General features: G+C 52.8%; 1 protein-coding gene and 1 long non-coding RNA gene across 7 annotated transcripts in view; both read left to right on the top strand.

Annotated features, from left to right (window-relative positions):
- Positions 1 to 9,523, top strand: part of BRPF3 (bromodomain and PHD finger containing 3) — a 28,724-nt gene extending 19,201 nt beyond the window's left edge. For 5 of the 6 annotated variants that reach the window (XM_075174193.1, XM_075174194.1, XM_075174195.1 and 2 more), the window contains exons 10-13: positions 243 to 340; positions 2,324 to 2,421; positions 4,446 to 4,600; positions 7,272 to 9,523. In XM_075174193.1, coding sequence (XP_075030294.1) covers positions 243 to 340; positions 2,324 to 2,421; positions 4,446 to 4,600; positions 7,272 to 7,455 — 535 coding nt within the window. In that variant the 3' untranslated portion in view covers positions 7,456 to 9,523. Of the gene's footprint in view, positions 1 to 242; positions 341 to 2,323; positions 2,422 to 2,605; positions 2,693 to 4,445; positions 4,601 to 7,271 lie in introns of those variants that run through there. The other variant, XR_012677339.1, reaches the window with a different exon arrangement.
- Positions 9,524 to 11,037: 1,514 nt separating this feature from the next.
- Positions 11,038 to 16,570, top strand: LOC142093237 (uncharacterized). Its single transcript, XR_012677344.1, has 4 exons — positions 11,038 to 12,228; positions 13,119 to 13,519; positions 14,719 to 14,822; positions 14,934 to 16,570. It is a non-coding gene; the product is annotated as an uncharacterized LOC142093237 (long non-coding RNA).
- The last annotated feature ends 4,366 nt before the right edge of the window (positions 16,571 to 20,936 follow it).

The raw sequence follows: 20,936 nt of genomic DNA, 5'->3' as shown, positions 1-20,936 counted from the left end.
TTTCTATTAGGTGCCTTTCATTGCTCATGGCAAAGCTGGGATGAGGTCCAGTGTACTTGCACCAGAAGAGATGTATTGATGACATTTTGTTGAAGTATTCAGTGTTCTTTTCATGTCAATGATGCACCACTACGGTAATTTTCCAGTATTTTAAACAGAGCTGGGGAATCCATTTACTTGGCTTTGTTTTCAGAGGGAATCTGTTTTCTCCTAATATCTACTTTTCCATATCTTTCTAACAGTGGTTTGATGCCTCCCAAGCGAAGTCGAGGGAAGCCAGCTCTTTCTCGGGTGCCCTTCTTAGAAGGTGTGAATGGAGACTCCGATTACAGCAGCTCAGGTGAGAACGGCTGCACAGCAGCCCCGCTTTGGGGAACACCCTGCTCCGGTCCCACCGCACCGTAGGGCTGACGTCCGTCTGAAGCAGGGGGAGCAGGTCTCAATGCATGCCAGGAACCGGTCCTGCATGAACTATCCAGATTATAAAATCAGACTGCTGACCTGCCTGTGCGTTATCACCTGCTTTGTTACAAATTTAGTTTATTGCATAAAAGCTTTTCCTGCTTTCACTTTTACTGATTGCCTGTGCCCTGTGTTCTCCTCGGATGGGTGCTTTCTGTAGGTCTGGTGTGTGTAATGTCCTTGGCACTGTCTTCTGTTTTGGGACTAGTTCTCTTTAATGACACTGCAATACAAACAGTAAATCATAATTATAAGAGGGGCCTCTCTGGAGATGACTTCATAGCTGTTCCCTCTTGTATTGCTATCGTTGCTTTCAAGGTCTTTGTAACAAAGTCGTCTTTGTCAGACTGTGCTATACATCAGTAAAATTAAGTCACACTCCTCTAATACTACCCAAGGCACTACACCGATCTTCCAGCGCTCAGACGACCAGATTCTTGTCTTTCTTACGGTGTGTCAATGATAGAGATATTGCAGGTTTATGCCGAAATCAGAATTCAGCTTTGACTCCCCCTGGTACGCCGGTGCCCTTCTGTACAGCTCCTGTGCGCTGGCTCCTTTCTCCCTGGGAACCGTTATTATCCTGGACCCCACGCGCTCAGCAATCTGCTTTGGAGATAAGCTGACAGAGCAGGGGTGATACCGGGAGAGTTAGAATCAGTGGGACAATTCTGTGTTTTAGAACATCATTTCATTAATGGAAGAATACATTTGGAATGCAACAGTGGAGAAGCACATCAGATCCGTCTTGGCAGTGTGCTCATTTGGGTTGTATTCAGCCTTTTCTAGATTCAGATTGACTTCTGGTAAAGCCTGTGTATCTACCATTCCCCCCCCAGAGCAAGCACTGTTTGCTGTAAAATTCACATTAATGAAATTGCTCCTTTTCCAGGGCCAGGAGCGGCAGATTAGTTATTCCTGTCTTGAATGGATCTTTTGCAATACTTGTGACTTAAGTTTGAAAAAAATGATGGCTAATTGACTTCTGTCAATGCCTGTCATCAGGCATTTCCTGCAGAGATCAAAGAGCCCCAAAGTCTATGGCATCAGAATAGTCTAGGTATTTGTATTTAGGAGGAATAAAAAGGAGCTCTCTGAACAGTGGTCCAAATTAATCTCAGATACAGCTTCATCCTTTCCATTGGGGATGGATGTGGCTTGGTGGAGCCTAATGGACCAAATTCATCTCTTGGATACCCATTTGATTTCAGTGATATAGCAGCTATTTACTCCAGAACTGAATTTGATTAATATTTCCATATTGAAGGGTTCATCTGAAGCTACATGCATGCATAGACTTAGACCCATGATTTAGGAGACAGTGGCTTTATCATAATGTGTAACACGACTGTACTGACAGCATAAAGAAGGCTGGACATTCACCGCGGCCAGGCTGGATCTCACTGCACGTTAAATTTTATCATAAACTTACTGCAGATGAGATGTGTGTCTTATCACCTCTGGTTTGGATACCCAACGCATATAGGTACAAACAATAAGTGGCTTTCCATTTTGCTCTAGATCTTGATTAAGAGAAATGGTTTGGAATTATGCATATGTGCACACAGTAATGATTAAATGTACGCTCTTGTGTGACGAATAGCTGGACAATAGGTTTGTTATGGAAAAAAGGTGAAATTCCACCTTTCCGCTTGCTGCAGAAGCAAATAGGTTAAAAAATTAAAACAGAAATATTGTCGGTATGTTTTAAGTACAACAATAGTTCATCTGTTTTAGCTGATTGCTACTGAGACAGTGCAGGCCATCATGCCTGGGTTAGATGATGGTGTAGTTTCTTATGTTATCATAACCCCCTTGCTAGTAATCGCCCTCCTAAGCCATGTCTCCTTCTGTCCCTTAGGCAGGACTCTCCTGATGTCCTTCGAGAGTCAGGCTGAGCTGGAGCCCTTGGAGCTCGTGTGGGCCAAGTGCCGTGGCTATCCCTCCTACCCTGCCTTGGTAAGTACCCCGTTGCTCTCTTGCAGCCTGTACCCGCAGCGCAGGTAGCCCAGAACACAGTGCTAGTGTGCAGTGTAACCAGACAGAAAAGGAAAACTTCCCAAAATCATGCGATACGTGCTTTTCTTTTTTTTTTTTCCTTTCCCCTTTGCACAGTTAATTTTCCCTGTGCTCATTGTTTCAGAGCATTGCAGAGGATTCATAAAACATTGGTCTCTCGGTGCCAGGGATAGGAGGAGATCTTTCCTCTCCTCTCCTGTTCACTCTGCAGGTATGGGGAAAGTGATCAGTACTGTTGGCATGAGAAGACCTAAATTTTATAAAGGCAGGCACCAGGTTCCACTGGTGTCTAACTACCCGCACATTTTCCTGTGTAGTGAGTACAACTCCATATGTAGGTGCCCAACTGGCCTTGTGATGTATATATGCTCTTCAATAACCATACGTTTGATTTAAATATGAGAATATATGCCTGTGTTTGCACCTAGTCCTTTGAACGATATTTCCTTAATATTTATCTGTCTTTGGATATTTGACTATTAATGGGAAATCCATAAACTTGGCTTCAGTGGTGACCAGGATAACATACTCAGTTCCAAAGCAAGACCTGACATACTCAGTTCCAATAGCAAGACCTAGCAGCTATTGCTAGGAAGTACGAGTGCCACTGCGGGCTTTTAAATGCTTGTTAAGTTACCAACAGAGATTGCTGAAGTAAGTGTATAAGTAAGAACATGAGATAGGCTGACTATGTTTTGTTGTTTCTGCTACTTGAGACGTGGCTCTTCCTGCCACCTCTGCTCCATGTAATTTCTGCAGGGCTAAAACCATCCCCTTAAGTACCTTTATGGTTGGGATCGCTAAGACAGACAGCACTTGTGACTGCTGAGAAATTGTAGGGGGTGAAAGCAAGCGTAGTCATCACGGAAATTACAGAGGTCTCATATCCAAGCAGCAGAGCTGTGAAACCATCCGTAAGCTGACACAGCACGTATGCCTGGCCGTGGCTGAGCACGGTTCTGATGCCGTCAAAAAGAGCAGATTCTGCTAAAAGAGCGACCCTCATCCATGCTCTTACTAAGTGGGAGCCCAGAGGAGAGGACAGCTATGAATCTGCTAGCCATGTTGGCCAGCCAAAGCATTTTTAGATATTCGTGTGGCTACAGCCAAAGTTAAACGGTCCTTTAGCATGGCTTTAAACACTGAGGTTGCCCCAAAAAAAGGCATTTTTATAGCAATCTGTTGTGGTGGAAAAGTGTCTTAATAAATTCCTACAGCTGGCCAATTTCAAAGCCAAGCTGCTTTTTCAAGCCCTTAGGAGCTAAGATCAGGAGGCAGAGATGATTAGACCGAGCATTGCATCCAGCCTTTGCTGTTTCGTTCTCCTCCTGTGATCACATAGCACAAATGTTGGACACTGATACAGGGAGAATCGACACATCTGTTGTTACTTCTCTCCAAAAAGACTATAGCCTGTGTTCCTCCAGCCTGATAAAGCTGGCACTGCCATCGACTCTCTCCAAATATTGGGCCTGATTCTGATCTAATAGCAGTATAAATCTGAGCAACGCTGCTGAAGTCAACTGAATTGCACCAGACTGGAGCTGTTGTGAAATCGCATTATGCCTGCTGAGTACAGCAATAGCATTACATTTATTGTACGAGTTAGGAGTGAGGGAAGGAAATCCTTCGCTGCACACAACCATACTGAGTTTGTGCTAAATTACAAATTAGTGTAAATGCATCTACATCCATCCAGAACCACATACTTACGTCCTTGTCCATTTTTTAAGATCGGGTGCTTGACCTTTGGACTGACCGGCTTCCCTTCCACAGGGGAAGCCTCAAGGACAGGAAAATTCTTTAAAAATTGCCGCTGAGACAGAGCAAGCAATTTTGCGTAGCCATCCTAAGTAGATTTTAATTGTCTAGCTTGGATAGACTGAAAGAACAGAAAAAAAAAAAGCATTCTCTGCAGTACTTGAAGGGTTTTGTGCTTAAATATCCTTTCTCTGTGTCACTAGATAATCGATCCCAAGATGCCGCGTGAGGGTTTGCTCCACAATGGAGTCCCCATCCCAGTCCCACCCATGGATGTGTTGAAGTTGGGGGAGCAGAGGCAGACAGAGGCGGGAGAAAAGCTCTTCCTTGTCCTTTTCTTTGACAACAAGAGAACCTGGTGAGTGTGTGCAGACAGGCGAGGGCCTGTGGTGAGTGCTATGGCAGAGAGGGAAGATTTAACATAATCTTTGGTATATGGGAGCGTACAGGGATTATGATGGTGATGATGTTACATGTAAATTGGAGAATTTAAATATGCAGCAGTCAAGGAGAGTCTAAATGAGGAAGCCAGCCTGTTTTTCCCTGGCCCAGGAACATGACATCTGACTGCTCCACTTCCACGGTGAACAGCCCAGGATCCTCCACCCAGGGGTCACATCACCACAAAAATACCGAAGCACATGAAGAGCCAATTTAGTAGTCAAAATCTGCAGCAAATTAGAGAGAGCATTTGACTGTAAAACACCAGCAGACTGAACAGCCAGTTCCACTGCTGCGCAAAAGATTTGCCAAAAATCTCCAGGGTAACATTTTCAAAATGCTGGGTTTATTCCGTATTTAGACTTGCCTCGTTTTTCAGAGGTGCCGAGTACCTGCAGTTTTGAAATCAAGATATTTGTTTAAGATGGAAAATGTAGGTGTAAGCACTTGGTTCAGGGCAAGTGAAATATCTCAAGGCCTTTTACTGTTCTGTCTCAGACAGACTGAATCTGCTGATTTTTAGTATCAGTGGCTGACCATGCTCACATGGTAACCATAACCCAGCCAGATATAATAAGCCACAAACCAGTGAAATGCCTTAAAAATAAGCAATAAGGCTTTGAAACAATGGGAAACTTGTAAAATTGGAGCATTATCCTGGAAGAGGTGAGTCCCCACAATGAGGCAGGCAGCTGCACACCGAACCCGCTGGATTATTTAACCAGCAAATACCACATGGGAGCACGAACCAAGCAAATAAATTGTCACACAGGAGGCAATACCTGGTCACAGATCCAGAGAGTTTATATTGCGGACAAGGCAGATGCTGGGCCGTTGGGGTGCACATGGAAACAGCGGAGAGGATGGGCTTGCCTCTTCTTCTGCTGCCTCTATAAAATCAGATACCAAGAGTTTAAAAAGGAGCCTTGTGGTACTTCGAGAGCCCTTCTCCTCCTTCCTCCTTTGGGGGAATGTCTTTGCTGGCGTCCCTGGAAGAGCAGGGAAGGGCGAGGGGCTGGGGGAAGGAGGTGAACATTGCCCAGAGGCTGTGTCGCAGCCGGAGGGAAGGTGCATCGTGGGGAGAGAGCAGAGCCAAACACACAGCGGTTAAAGGAGCAAGGGGGAGTGTTTCCCCCTACATTTTGAGGCTGCTGCAGTGTTTTATGCAGTTTAAAGAGATGGAGGCAAGGTGCAACACAGGCAAAGGAAAAGCATGTGCTGTCTTGGGAAGCTGAGGAGGGGACCACGTTTGCATCACTTGATGGGTATGTTTGTGTCCTCTGGGGAAAAGAGGTGCCAAGAGACAAGGTTTTTTATTAGTACACTGCATTGTTTCACTGTCCCTGATTACCAGAACCACTTGATGCAGGGCATGTTCTTCAAAGAGGTGCTAATGATTTTTAGCTGAAAATCAATGGCAGTGCCACGCTTCCTGTTGTGGTAGTCATCAGTTTTAAAAAAGGTAAATCCAAACTTGTCATTGAAACTACCTTCCCAATAAAAATCAGCATTTCCTGGTCTGAAGACAAGCTCTGCTGGATGTTTGCACTTTTAAGTGGCCACTTAGATCCTTGTTTGCAATTTGTGGGAAGCTAGGGTGCCTCGGGAAAGTCCTAAAAACCCCTCTTAGTGCCAGAACCAAATTCTGCTGACTTCAATGATGCTGCAGAAGGGTCACAAAGACTGAAATTGGCCCCTCATCTTCGTGGTGAAAATAAGCTGAGCTGCCCTGGGTTGTCCGTGTTGGCTGGCTGGGAGATGTGCTGAACTGTGCTAGCAGTGGCTGAGGTTTAACTCCAAGGGGCTGGACTTCGTTAGGAAAGATGCCGTGTTTCTGAGTGTGCTAGTTAACCTGGGCTAATGACTGCACAGTAAGAACTTGCTATAGAAGAGGCACTTGCAATTTAAGTCATCGGTTGGTTGCGGTCAGCTTGGGCTGGGAACGTGTCTACTGGAAGCTGCCTGTTTCTGGATGATACTCAGATAATTGTAGTCACCCAAACCCTGATGTTTACAGCCTCTTGGAACAAGGCAGAGCTTTCTTGGACATAAAAACTTATTTTCAGCCATGGAAGTCCCTGTATTTGCTGCTCTGTGCAACACAGGAGTTTCCAAGTTTCCCCTGGAGCTCCAAGGAGCATTGAAAGCCTTAAGTGAGGACTCCAGGAAGAGATAAAACTGTGCTTGTGCAGGAAGGCATTTTGACTACAGGTGGTTCTTCCATGTCAAATGCAGGCATTTAAACATTTGTAGCATCGTTATGGGGTGTTAGTTATAAACAAATAGATCACAGGAACATAGAACATAGCTGCTCCTGGGGAGGAGATGACAACTAGTGAGTAATCGCTGCTGAGACATGTGGGGAATGCTTGAAGAGCTGGAGTACCTGGCCATGTCTTGGAAACTCTTGGGACAAACTCCTTGGCCTGTTGGTACGAGAGCCGGGCACATCAGAGCAGTCAGCCTCCTGCAGAGGGCTCAAGCGTAGCGTGGCAAGGGCAAGAGGCCTCCAGGCGTTTGCTCTTCTTTCCCCGTTTCCCCTCTTGACGCCCCGGTGATGGGGCTTTGCGCTCTCCTTTCTATTGCAGGCAGTGGCTTCCGCGTGACAAAGTCTATCCCCTCGGCGTGGACGACACAGTGGACAAGTTAAAGATGATGGAAGGACGAAAAACCAGCATCCGCAAGTCTGTGCAGGTGGCATACGACCGAGCCATGATTCACATGAGCCGCGTGCGGGGAGATCATCCCTTTGTTACGTCCAATTATCTGTAAGGGGTCGGGGTGGCCGGTCCTCCTTTTCCTCCAGACCCCGCGTTCGCTGCGTCGGCAGAGCGGACCGTCTCGTGCCCTGACCCAGCAGCTGTCAGCACTCCTCGAAGTACCCTGAAATGTGCCAAAAAGCCTGTCCAGCTTCTTTCTGAATGTGTCTCGCTGAAGAGCTGGCAGGAGATGAAATGTATAGTCTACAGGGCCGGGAGTAAGGTAGTTAGGAAAAGCTGCCAGGTGACGGGAGCCAAGGTGAGCTGATGCAGTGAGCAGAGCGCAGCGCTCGGATGTTCGGACCTCATGCACCCTCCCTCGCCCCTGCCTCCCCGGGCCGCCGGGGATTTTAAGTCGTCAGCCAGTCCCAAGTAACTCCCGGGAACCCGTCACCGCTGTAATTGAACCAGGATCCTTTACGGAAATCCCAACTGGACTTTCTTGTGCCAAATTTACCCTAACCATCATTGGCCTTTTTATTTTTTTAAATGACATTGATTGTCCTATCGCATTAAAAAAAAAAAAAAATTGTAGCTGGGAGTTCGCATTACGATTTTCCTGCCTACGTACATAGTGTTTTCATGTTAGATTTCTCTCATTGCATTTAGAAAAGCTTGAGATGTTTTGGTAACCTTCCCCTCTGCTGCACACACTTACATGCACAGATGCACAGAGCTTTAAATATGAGAAGCAAATTAGCTGATTTTTGTGTGTGTATGTCCTAGAAATTTATTTGGTAGTTTCACATTTAAATTCTGATTTCTGTGACTCTGCTTGTTCCAGTAACATTTCATATCATGGTTTAGTACAGTACTGAGTCTAAGCAAAGATAACTTCCTTTTTTTAAGAAGCAAAACTAATTTTGGAGGTGCCTACTGAGCTGCAGCAGCTTTGCAGGCACTGAGGTTGATCAGGGTTGGAGGGAGATACATCTTTTGTGTTGGTTTACGCACATCTGGTGTGAGGCTCCTCTTCCTTTCTTCCCTTTTTTCTGTCTCTCTGATGTTTTCCTCTGACTCGGTTTGGTTGAAACCAAGCACTAACTAGAGCACACGACCATTTTGCCTTCTCGCCTTCTCCCACACACGCATATCCTTTCCCTCGTGTGTGGATCTCCAGCGTTGTCATCCATTAAAACCCAAGTAAACCCAGCTCTGCAGACAATCCCTGGTTTTTTGGGTTTGCATTGCAAAAACGGGGACAACTGATGTTTGGAAACTTGATGACAAAACCTTTTCTATTAGCCAAGGACTTTATGATTTCTCCGATCTCTTCTGTTGTGTATCCCTTTTTGCTTTCCCATTTTAAGAACCAAAGGTGCAGAGCAAGATTGTAGATTGAATATCATCATTTCGCTTTTTAACTCAATATTTTTTTATTATTTTAACTTTTTCATACTGAAGAGAATGTAGGGTCAAAATAATAATAATTAATAATAATAATAATGAATAGTGGGGAGTAATCACTGCCATTTCTACTTGGTCTACTTTTTTAAAATACCACTTCTTATACATTGGGACATGGAACCACACTTTAAGGAAGATTCCTGTAACATATAGAGATGGGGCATAGGATTTTGTAAAAATAATAATAATAATAATGCCTATGGAGTGTGGCTAGGGAAGGATGTTGTGTATATAGTTGTAAAATATTGTTCTAAATTATTTAGACCTATTGTCACCATTCTTGGAAGTCCTCAGTTGTGTTGCTGGATCTTTTATATGCACACAGTGTAATTTATTTAAAGGAACATACACTTTTCCAGGTGGTAGCTCAGCTGTGGACTTGTGACCTGTGTATATGTTTTAAGATCTTGGGATTTGGGTTTTTTGGTTTTTGGTTTTGTTTTGTTTTGTTTTTAAATGACATTTTAGAATTTGAATTGGCTAATATCCTGCTGTTGCTACGGGACCTAAACGTTACTGTCAGTCTGCTGTAAAGCACAGATCGCTCTATTTATTGTAGAAAGTGAGTTTATTTGCTTTCTAGAATTGTTTATATCAGATGGTATAAGAGAGGTAATAAGAAAATCTATGCTTGTAAACAAACAAACAAAAAAAGCTAATTTTACCTACTATAACCTGACTGTCTGAGACTATATTTTCTCTCTGAGAAATAAATGTTCTAATGTATAAAAAAAAAAAAAAAAAAAAGAGTCCTTTCTTGCTAGTGTTGTCCTGAGGTCCAGGACGTCGCTTGCCGTGATGGTTTTTATTCATCCCAGTCGTCCCAGAGGCGGGCGTAAAGCGGTTGCAAAGAGCAGTGGTAGGGAAGGGAGACACGGAGGGATTTCTTGTGCTGCCTCGAACATCTCCCGGAGGTGAGTTTGTTCCCTGTGCGATGGGAGGCAGGGTTGGGTGCTGCAGGATGGGATCCCACCCGGCGCCGTGCGCGGCAGCCCCCTGGCCAGGGGGTGGCTGAGAGCCCCAAGGGGATGGGAATTGGGAATTTGGGGCTTGAATCCCATCTAGTGATGCTCATGGTGGGCCGGGGGCTCCGGCGATGCCGGGCCATGGGCAGTGGGATTTGCCAGCAGATGGAGACAGGAGCCGAGCCGTGCGGATGCAGCTGGACTCTGCAGCCCGGCTGGTCCCTGGCTCCTGCCTGGGGCTGGTTCCTCATTTTAGCAGGGTTCTTGCGTTGTCTCTCCTCCCTGAGATGCATTTCCCCTCCCTGCACAGGTTCGTGTTGCTGCAGGCGGTGGTGCACCACCAGGACCCCTTTGCTGCCCGGCCCCTCTCTGCAGACCCCGGGTTTCGCCGGAGGCTGCTGCTCTCCGAGGACGCAGGTATCGTTCCCGTCCACCACACGCACGAAGCCCTTCTGGAGCCAGAGGTACAGACCCACCGCCGTGATGCAAAACCCTGCAGGAGCCAGGGGACACTTTTTCCCTTCCTTTCTCCCATCCCGTTGTCAGCCTGAACGCCCCAAATTCTGCAGGGGACAGATACAGGCTCTCGCCTCCTTGCCCAGCCTCTCTGCCTGCCTTGCCGGCACGTCCTCTGCCTCCCGGGCTCAGACAATTGCCAGTCTGATCTGTGAAAAGCCTCGGTTTCTGATAATCTCCCATCCCCAGCGGCTGCTGCGCTGTCACGGCCTCTGACCCTCATCTCCAACTGATATTGAAATACCAAGTAATTAAATTCCTGTTTTCTCCCTAATAGGTTTGTCCTTTCGGATGCTTCTGCTTTTAATTTGAAGGCAAGGCTGCCACGGATCTCTCCAGCACCAGTTTGTAAAGCTGGGTTTGTCCTGCCTGGATCTGGCCCCGGCAGCAGCATCTGAGATGCTGAGATCCGCCGACCCTCCGGAACTGGTGCAACAGCATCTCCCGGGGCTGCTGCCACTGGCACCTTTGCCTGAAACCAGTAATTAATTTGCAGTTCTGCAAGCAAAACTTTCTGGCGGAGAAGTTTAATTTCCCATTGATTACGTGGTGCGTGTTGCTTGGTGTCGTCAATGCTTCAGGTGCAGCCACCAGCCTTGCCCCATCCGTTTCTCCGTGTTTGTTTTTGGAGTCACAGAAAAAGAAGAAACAAAATCAATGAAAACAAGAAGATGCCCTGGCTCGGCACGCTGGCAGGGTAAGGACACGGCTCTTTATCAGGTGTTGGGGCGATGCTGGAGGCTGGCAGATTTTGATCAAGGGGCGGGGAAGTTCATTGGATTTCTGCAACCATTCCTAATTTTCTGAATTTTGTTTTTTTTTTTTGTGGAGGTGCCGGGTGCAGGGCTGGCAAGTAATGGCCAAGAACGAGTCCATCCCAGACCCAGAGAAAGGTCTTGTTTGCGAACATGCCCTGCAAAAATCCTCCCCGGAGGAGACCGAAATGCAAGAGCCGGGTGGACCGTGCCCCTCCGGCTGCTGCAGCGCTGGCTCGGGGGGTGCCGGGGGGTGCAGGGGCCATGCCCAGCCCTGGGCACCCACAGGTAGGTGCTCACACGTGCATTTATTTGTGGGACGGGTCTCCTTATGGCAAGTGCTGCTTCCACACCCACAGAGGATGAGTTTTTCTGATCACAAATACTGACTGCACACCCACAGCCATAGGTACATCCAGGGGACAGCTCTCCCTAATTATAATTGTCTGTAAGTATAATTAGCACTTTCTATATAGACCTGGCATATATATGCAATGCAAATATGCTCCAGGAGAAAACGCGGGCGGCTTTCTCCTCTGTGTGTGATTCGGCCAGACCCGCGGGGGGTCCCAGTCCCCTTTGGTGAGGACCGGGGAGTTTACGCCGGGTGCTGTGCGCGGATTTGGCCTCGGGCTTTTCTGCATGAGAAAAAGCGAAGGGAGGGAAGGAGCGGCGTGGAGCCAGCTCCTTAGAGGCAGATGGATAGCAGGTGACAAAACCTAATGGTGCCGCCGAGCTGAGGATTAATCCTCTCCTGCTCCAGCCTCCCAAAATAGCCCTGGCTCGCTGGGCTGTGCGTTGCAGGATGCGTCCGGGATCGGCAGCCCCTGGAGCTGGGGTCCCCACGCTGCCCCAGCCGAGGGCCCCCGTGGTGGGGAGCGAGGCTTGGGGCGGCCATGGGGAGGAGAGGGAGGGTAACGGGTGGGTCATGCACTGCTTTAGTGCTCGGAGGGCTGGAGCTTGGGCAGCAGCTAGAAGAAAAGCCATGACCCACGTATTTTTATTTTTCTTCCTTGCAGCAGCAGACGTGGGCAGCCCGTGTCCTCGGAGCAAGCCAGGGCCCCTTTGCAGCTCAGGACGGGAATCCGATCCTGGGAAGGATGGAAGAAAGGCAGCCTGGGTGGACAGGACGGGCAGATAAAGGTGAGGATGAGGAGGGAGAGGCAGGCGAGGGAGTCGGGGCTCTCCTTCCAGCATGCGATTAGTTTTTCTTTAGTGTTGCTCAGCATTTGATGGATGATGCTCCGCTGTGAAATGCGCTGTAATTACTCAGCGGGACAGCAGGGATTCACCAGCGGTGATCAATATTCACAGCATCCATCACGCCCGCGGGCAGCCCGACCCGGTGCGCACGCAGGGTCTGGCACAGACCCACAACCCGAAACACCCTCTGTGTCCCCGCAGACCCCCAACCCCATCCCAAACCCTTGGGTGCCATTTGGGGTGAAGCCGTGTAGACCCACAACAGTCCGGGACCACGCACAGCGCTTGCAAGAAGCTGCTAATGATGGTGCAAATGTTTTTTGGCACGCGTTGGCGTGTGTGCCCACGTGTACAGGTGCATAAAAGGGAAACGTTAAAATTTCCAGCACTCTCCTCTTTCACAACCTGGATCCCTTTTTCTCCCAACACTTCACAGCTCCTCTCCGGAGCTTGCGCCCAAGCCCAAGGGATGGGAATGGGCATCTCTTGGCACCTCCCATGGGAAAAGCAATCCCTGCAACAGCCGCACCGTCAGCTCCCGGGCGGCATCGGGTGTGTGGGAAGTCGGCAAGGAGCCAACTCCAAAATGCAGTTACTTGCTTTTCCCAAGTGTAGTTTTAGTGCCCTCGAGTCCGCAGTCCCTGATTGAGGGATGCACTGATGTAATGCTGATTTAAACTGAACTGTCAAGTAATTAAAAAGTCCTGCGTTTATTGCAGCCTGGTTTAGAAAAGGGAAAAGGGATTTTTTTTCTGAGCACGCCTAGAATTTTTATTTATTTACTACATTCGGTGGAAATGGTTATAAGTTGTGGGGTTTTTTTACTGTAGGTGTTTTGCAGCGTTTGCGGATCAGGAGCACGTCAGTGTGTGCCAGGCGGGAGGTGAAGCTGATGGCAAACACGGAGCTCGGGCCTCGCTCCCTCCCGAGGGAAATGCAAAAGGAGCGCGTGGCCGGGCCGGGGAAGGGGGTTCCGAAAAACCTCCACAACCAGCAGGTGTTTTCCTTAAAGAGGAGCCCTTTTGGTAATGGAAATAACCGTGCTGTTTGGCTTCCTTGCTGCAAGTGGGGCGATGCGGAGGTGATGGCAGGACGAGCCGGGGCGATGCCAGGGTGAATCTGTCGGGATGTGGCTGCTTCTCCGTTCTGCTCCCGGCAGGAAACCTCCCTTCGCCCGCGGTCCTGACCCAGCGAGGAGAAGCCGAGGCTGTAAAACGTGTATTGGGATTCGGTGAGGTTTTCAGCCACGCACCAGAGTTACAGGGGTAACCAGACTGGGGGGATGGACAGACAGACAAAGGGAGGAAGGGTGGGTGGGCAGTGCTAGAAACCGATGCCTCTCGCAACGCTCGCGTGGACGGGGAAACTGGATTTTCTCTCCAGTTTGTTGACTTCATTCAACTCGCTTCCCACCATTTTCTTAAAAGAATTCCTCCAGTAAAAAAAATACAGAAAACAAAAAACCCCCACCCAGCTCATTCTAAAAAGTACAATATTAAATTTTAAATCCGAATTTTCTGGCTAATCAGGTCCCTGGCTGGTTGGAGCAAACAACAGCCCGTTGTACAAGACAACGAAAAGCCGCACTTTAATAACAGAGCGGCGGGCAGCTGCCGTTCTCCCGCACCACCGTCCATCAGAGAGCGTTTGGTGGAAAAGAAAGAAAAGAACCAGAGTAAGACATTGTCGATGGATCGATGGCACTGGAAATAAATGATGGAGCTTTGCCTGGGATTTATGGAGACCGTCAGCCAGAGACGTGGTCCAAGTCCACTGGGGCAGGCGACGATGCATCCTGGGACCGGTGCATGGCAAATCTTTTGCCCCGGTTCTTATTTCGGCTATGTGAGACTTTCTGCCCATCAGCCAGGTTTGATCAACCCTCGTTAGAGCAGAATTAATATCCCCCGCACACGGTATGAGTTGAATGGAGTCAGGCTCCACTTTGCAAGGCGATGGAGCCGCGCAGCCCCGCGAGCTGCAGCACCGTGATGCTGGTGCTAAGCCACGGAGCCCTGCAAGCCACGGAACCCCTGCAGCTACCGCAGACGCTGGGCATCTCCACGGGCATTTCCACGGGCACTGAGAGCTCCCGACGTCAGGGAAAAGCTGGGGTGGCTGCTAACACCCCCAAGCTGTCCTGGCAGCTTCTGTGGGGATGCTGGTGAAGAATTTGCATCCTAGCTCGTGTGTTTTAACTCTGCCTGTTTACCTCGAGACCGATCAGAAAAGAAAAGAAATTGTCACGCTAATATATTTTAATTAGTCCATTAGCATTGCTAAATAAAATAAATTTTGCAGGCAGGCGCGTTTGCTGAAGCGTGAACCTTCATTTCTCATTCTTGGTTGGGGCTGCGCAAAATTATTTCTTCTGCCTTCCGAGGAAATTTTAAGCTGTTTCTCATCGCCTGACCCCGGTTCCTTCTGCAGGACCCTCCGCCGCGGGGGCTGCGCGGGGGCTGGGGGTGCGGCACGGAGCGAAGGTGAAGGTTTGGGAAGAGGCTCGGTGGAGACCGGGTTTGGGGAGCCGGCAGGTAATGAATTGAGTGGGGGGGATGGTGGGGGGATGGCTGGTAGGAAAAAGAGATTTTTGGACTTTGGTGGGGATGGGATGATTTAAAAGAAAGCCTTGTCTCTATCTCCAGGTGAATTTAAATTGAAGGGAACAGCGTGAGGAGCTGGAAGACGATATCCAGGGCAGCCGAATCTGGGCAGACCTGTGAGTCTGATCCCAGCTGAGGCTCCGGGGAGCCGGCGGAGCTGCAGGAGCAGCGGGCACAGCCAGGGAGGAGGCAGGGGAGCATCACCCTGATCCGAAGGCTGCAAAACCCACAAAAAGCCCAGGTCTGTCCCGCGTGTGACTGCTCCGGGACCCCCTCCCGCCGCTCCCCCGGCTCTGGGCAGCACCCCGGGATGCTCCAGCCATCCCCTCGCTGCCTTCCTGGCAGTCTTGCTGGAGCTGTTGCACTGCAATTTTAATGCCTTAGTGTTTTAAAGCAAAAATAAGCTCCCTGTCACCATTCCTACCCTCTCCCCAAGGGCAGCTGGTTTGACGGGCCAAAAAAAGCCCCGATTTCCCAAGACCCTGCACCCTTGGCTGTCACCCAGTACAGCATCCCAGCTGGGGGCTCGGGTGCTTCCTCCCGTTGCTGCAATCCGCCCTGACCCTCCGCTGTGCTGGGACTTTGTGAGTTATTTTGGGGACCAAAAAGAAAAAAAAAAAAGAAAAAATTGGGTAAGTTTTACTGTATTTCAAGCCTTTATACCTTAATTTGGAGTCCTATAACTGGGAAGGTTTTATGGTGCACAGCGTTCCCTGGCTCAGGGAGAGCTGCAGATGGAGGTGAAGGTATTAAAAGGGGAGTTCTTCACTTTTTTTTACTACGATTTCCACTTGTTGCAAGGAAAGGGGGAGAAGGAAGATTTAGCAACCAGGAGGGATGTCGGGAAGCTGCTTTTCCGGAGGAAAGCACCAAAACCCAGCAGCCGCAGACCTACCTCAGCCCAGCCGCTGCCATTAACATGCTGACACTTTGGGATGAAATTATTACAGATTAATAAAAGAGCTTCCCCCTCCCGCCCCATTTTTTCATCTTTTAACAAATGAAATTATGACTTACTGAATTTCTCCGCGGCTAAAAGGTTTCCATGACAATGGCACCCTCCGGCACACCGGCTGCAGCACGGTGCCTGCACCGGCCCCAGCCCCGGCGCTCGCCCCCGGCTTCATCCCCCCCCCCCCCCGGCCCGAAATGGGGGAGATGAGCGAGTGCGAGGAGTCACGCCGGGAAATTCAAACCGTGCTGGGGGCGAAGAGGATGCCTTGGTGATGGGGGGCAGCCCAAAGGGGCATGAAGTGAGTTCTGTGGGGTCTCAGCACAGGTTTTTTTTTTTTTTTGGGTGGGCTGTTTGTGGTGGGGGTCGCCCTTGGCATCGCCCACAGCCCCTCGCTGAGCAGCACCGGGAAACCAGATCCCAAAAATCCCATCGAGGTAATTAGGCTGAGCCACAAATTAGCGGTTTGGAGACTGGTTGCAGTGGATGGGGTAGGGATTGAGAGCTCTTGGGGGGGGCCAATTTCTGCTCCCCCCCCCCGCCCCAGATAAACCAGCGCTTTTCATAGCTGTGTAATAAATCAGACTTTTATTTCCTCGCGCCACAGACACCTCGAGGCCGCTGGGTTTGCCTCTCTCCTCGCTGGCCCCTTGCGGAGAGCACCCAGCCGTGTCCGCGGGGGTGAGACACCCGGGAAAGCCCCGCACCCCCCACCCAGGCTGTCTCCCCCCCCGCTATCCCCAGGTACCTGCAGCGGCCCCGGCCCCGGGACCCCCACCCAGCACCCACAGCTCCCTGCACCCTCCTGCACCCTGACAGGCGGCCAAATTCGGGTGAGATGCTGCTCAACTGCTGCAAAATTCAGGACCTGCGAGATGGGGGGGGAGTCGGAGCTGCAAACTGGGACCCCAGGGGCCTCTTCTTCCTCCTCCTCCTCAGCACGGTGGCCCTGGGGGACCCTCCACAGGCAAAGGGAGCCCATGGGGTGGACGGGAGCCCGGTGTCCCTTCCAGCCACCCTGCCCACATTGCAACTCCCCTGCAAGCCCCCTGCACCCGGCGCCCGCCCCGTGACTGTCCCCGAGGGGGCTGGTCCCTCCGCTGGCCCGGGGCACCCAGGGTGGGGGTCAAGGCCATCGCACGGTGGCACCGAGCAATCCCCGCTCCCTGCCCGGGCTCGTCCCGCCGGCTCCGGAGCGAGTCCCCACGTCCTCACGCACCGGCCGCTGTCAGGACACCTGCGGGAAAAATATTGGGAGAATATTTCATGGGTGCCGAGTGGTGCTGCGGGCGCGGGGGGAGCCGGGGCTGCTCCGGGTCCCAGCGCACACAACCGGGGGGTGCATGGGGGGCACCGGACCCTCTCCCCTACCCCATCAGCCCCTTCCTGCTGCTAATAAACCACCCCCAGCTTTGATACGTACCCCCCCCCGCCCTCCCCAGAGGCTCCCCGCTCGGGGTTCCAGCACCCAGACCCCTTCCCCGCTCCCGCCCACCTTGCACCCAGTCCTGCCTCAGTTTCCCCCCAGGAGGTGAGAGCAGGGACACAGGGGCCAGGGCGAGGGGCAGGGGGGGGAGACTTACCGTGATGGTTTTTCTTCGTCCCAGTTGTCTTGTGCAGCTCCAACCCGAGCGGTTTCGGAGCAGAGCGCACTGCTCCCCCTCCTCACACGGCTCCATCCCGCACCACTGCCGGCTGGCGATGAGCCGGGCTGCCGGGGGCGCGGGGGGGACGGGGACATTTGGGAGGGTGGAGGGGTGTGGAGAGGTGGAGGTGGAAGGAGAAAGGGAGGGAGGGATGGGTGGGTGGAGGGAGGGATGGACGGAGGGATGGAGGGAAGGATGGGAGGGTGACGGAGGAGTGGATGCAGGGAGGGATGGACGTGGAGATGAATGGAGGGATACGCGTGTGGACGGAGGGAGGGATGGACAGGGGGACGGGTGGAAGGACAGAGGGATGGATGGAAGGGGAAGGGATGGATGGAGCGAGGGTTGGAAGAAAGATGGAGGGGTGGGGGGGAAGAAGCACATGAGCTCAGCCAGCACAGGACCAATTTGGGGACCACAAAAAGAGAAGCGTGCAGGGGACCACGGTCAAATTATGGGGAGAAAGCGGAGGAGGGAGACGAAGAGGCCAGGGGGGGCAAAGGGACAGAAAGGGGCTCTCGGGGACAGAAAGCCACCGACTCCCGGCCAGAGCATCCACCAGCCCCAGCCAGGACTTGTGTCTCCGGCCATGGGCCCTTGTACCCCCCCCATTCCCGTGGGTCCCCACCGAGCAGCACCGACCCCCCCCCCGCCCCCGGCGCTGCCGTTACCGTCCACGCAGGCCGGCTTGGCCCGGGCGGTGCCGGCGGCTTGGCCGCGGCGGCAGGCGCAGCGTGCCGTCTGCCGGGCGATCATCCGCCGCGGGTGGCTCAGGTCCCGGTCCAGCGCCGTGATCTCGCACGTCCCCACCTCCAGCTCCCACCCTGCAAGCGGATGGGTGTGAGGGGGCACCCTACAGCGCTGAGCCCAACTGGGGGGCTGGAACAACCCCCACCCCAGGGCTGGGGCTCACCCATCCCCTGCACCGCAATGTGCTGCTTTACCCAGGGCTGGAAAACCCTCATTTGTGATTTAATGGCAAATCCCAGAAATCAGGAGGGAAAACCCCAAATGAACCCGGTTTGGGTGAAATTTTCCGGCAAAATCAATCTCGGTTATTTCTGGGCTACGTGCGAGGGGCTGCGCAATGCAAAGGAGATGCCTTGTGTCATCTCCGGCTTGGTTGACCCCCCCCGCAGCTAACTTTTGCGTTATTTTTTTTTTTTTTGCTTTTAAACTGATTTTTAAGCACAAAACGCTGCTTTCAAACCTTGGGCCCAAAAACAGCCCCGGCCTCATGGGGAGATGGAACCAAGGATGGGAGCGGGGTGGGATGGGAGCTGCTGGGGCAGAAAATGGTCACACACCCCCCCCCCAATCACCCACCTTTCGGGGCTGGGGCAATCCTGCCCATTGCCCAGCACCTTCCTGGCCACGCGGGAGCAGATTTAAACCACTTTTCCCCCAGTTTCCAGATCCCGCTGGGACACTGGGGACCACAGCTGCTCGTGGGATGGTTCAAAGGCGGCGAAGTTCAGCCGGGTTGGAGGGAAGGGCGGCGTTTTTTGGGGTTTGGGGTGCTTTTATTGGGGTTGTCCTCTCTGTCTGGGGCGTGGGGACACCACCCTCCCGCAGGGCCGGCGGCAGCGTTTGCTGGGGATCCCTTTAGAAAAACACTCTGACTCCTTAAAGTATTAAAGCTCGAGGCTCCCACGGCTCGGGGTGGGTGCGATGGCTGGGGTCCCTGCCGTGTCCCCCCCCCATGTGCCATCCCCCCATCCCGTCTGGGGGCACAACCCTCCCCCCCGGAGTGACCCCCCGGGGGTCCCCGCACCCTCTCAAGCAGCTCTGGCGGGGGGGGGAGGGAGGTATGGGAACCTTACAGGGAGTGGGGGGCCCCAGACCCCCCCCCAGCCCAGCTCAGCCTCCCCGGGGAGCTCCCATGTGCATCCCCCCCCCCCCCCGCAATCCCCGCCCTGCAAACAGCTGAATATCCCCCCCCAAAAATACCCCTGCAGCGGGGGGTGGGGGGGTGCTCAGCCCCCGGGGAACTTTGTGCCCCGCTCCGCAGGCTGCTAACGGGGTGCGACCCCCCCCCGGAGGGGCCCCTCGAGCAGGTCCCCCCGAGCAGCGGAGGGGGGGGACCGGGGAGGTGCCGGGGGGGCGGCGGCGTTACCTGCTCGGGGGGGGGCGGAGGAGAGGAGCCAGAGGAGGAGGAGGCAGCAAATGGTCGCGGCGGCGGAACGCTCCTTCCAGGCGCCCGGCATCCTGCGCTGCGGCCCGCCCGCCCCCCGCCCGGCCCCAGCCCCGGGGGATGCTCCAGCCGGCCAGGAGGGAGGAGAGGGAGGGGAGGGACCCCCCCCACCGCAGGGGAGAAGGTGCAGCCTCCCCCTCCTTCTGTGCAGGTCTCGGTCCCCCCCCAGTGCAGGTCCCGGGCCACCCCCTCCCCGGTGCAGGTGCCCCCCCGGGTGCAGATCCCTCCCCCCCCATCCCAGGCAGGTGCCCCCCCCATCCTGCAGTGCAGCCCCCAGCCTCTCTCTATTCCCAGCGCCCCCCCACCCCATCCCAGTCCTCATCCCCATCCTAGCCCCCCACCCCTGTCTCTGTCCCCATCCCAGTCCTCATCCCCATCCCTGTCCCCAGCTCCCTCCATTCCCAACCCCCATTTCTAGCCCCAGTTGCCCCCCGACCCCCCAGTTTCTCCCCCTTGGTAGGAGCTGCCCCCTCCTGCCCCAAGCCCACGGGGGATGCTCCGGCCCCTGCAGCGGGGCTGGGGGTGGGAGAGGCAGCGCAGCCCCCTGGAGCCATTGGAACAGAAAAAGGGAAGAAAACGGAGCCAGCGTCCGCGTGTCCTGGAGCGATCGGTGGCAGGGCCGGCCCCAGGAGCCGAGGTCGCTGCTCTCCTCTCCCCTCTCCCCACCGGCCACACTCCAGGTGCTTGGTTTGGCCCTTTCCACCTCCCCGGAAGAAATCCTAAAAATCCTGAGCTGTTGGAAAACTTTTCCCCCTCCCAAAAAGGCTCCGAAAGAGCCAGTAACTGCCCGGCACGGAGAGCGCGTGCCGGGAGGAGCGAGGCAGGGGTGGGTTGGGGGCCGGTGCTGTGGCAGGGCCGGTGCCCGCGGTGTTTGCCAGGGAGCCCTCTCAGCCAGACGAACCTCTCTGAGCGGGGTCTGGTCCCGAGAAAATGCCGGGAGGATCAGGGCTCCTTGGATTTTAAGCCACTTGGAAACCCCTCTCCGGCTCCGGGCTGGCTGCTGCCCCGCTCCCGGTGGGACCATTCGGCTCGCCCGGTTTGAAACCACGGGTCTGCAAGTGGGAGAGACATGGGCCGCTGTCCCGTGTCCCCGGCACCACTCGGAGCCAGGCACAGGGTGGGGATTCGGGAGCCCTTCCTCCTCCTCTTCCTCCTTCTCCAGCCCATCAGCTTCTCTTCAAGGCTCTTTTCCACCTCTCACCCCGTACGGCCCACATTTTGAAGTGGTCCCGGTCTCACCGCGAGGGCTTCCT

The sequence above is a fragment of the Calonectris borealis genome, chromosome 26, assembly GCF_964195595.1.
Source record: "Calonectris borealis chromosome 26, bCalBor7.hap1.2, whole genome shotgun sequence".
Taxonomy (NCBI): domain Eukaryota; kingdom Metazoa; phylum Chordata; class Aves; order Procellariiformes; family Procellariidae; genus Calonectris; species Calonectris borealis.
The sequence above is the reverse complement of the archived record's forward strand: the minus strand, read 5'-3'. Positions and strand labels throughout refer to the sequence as shown.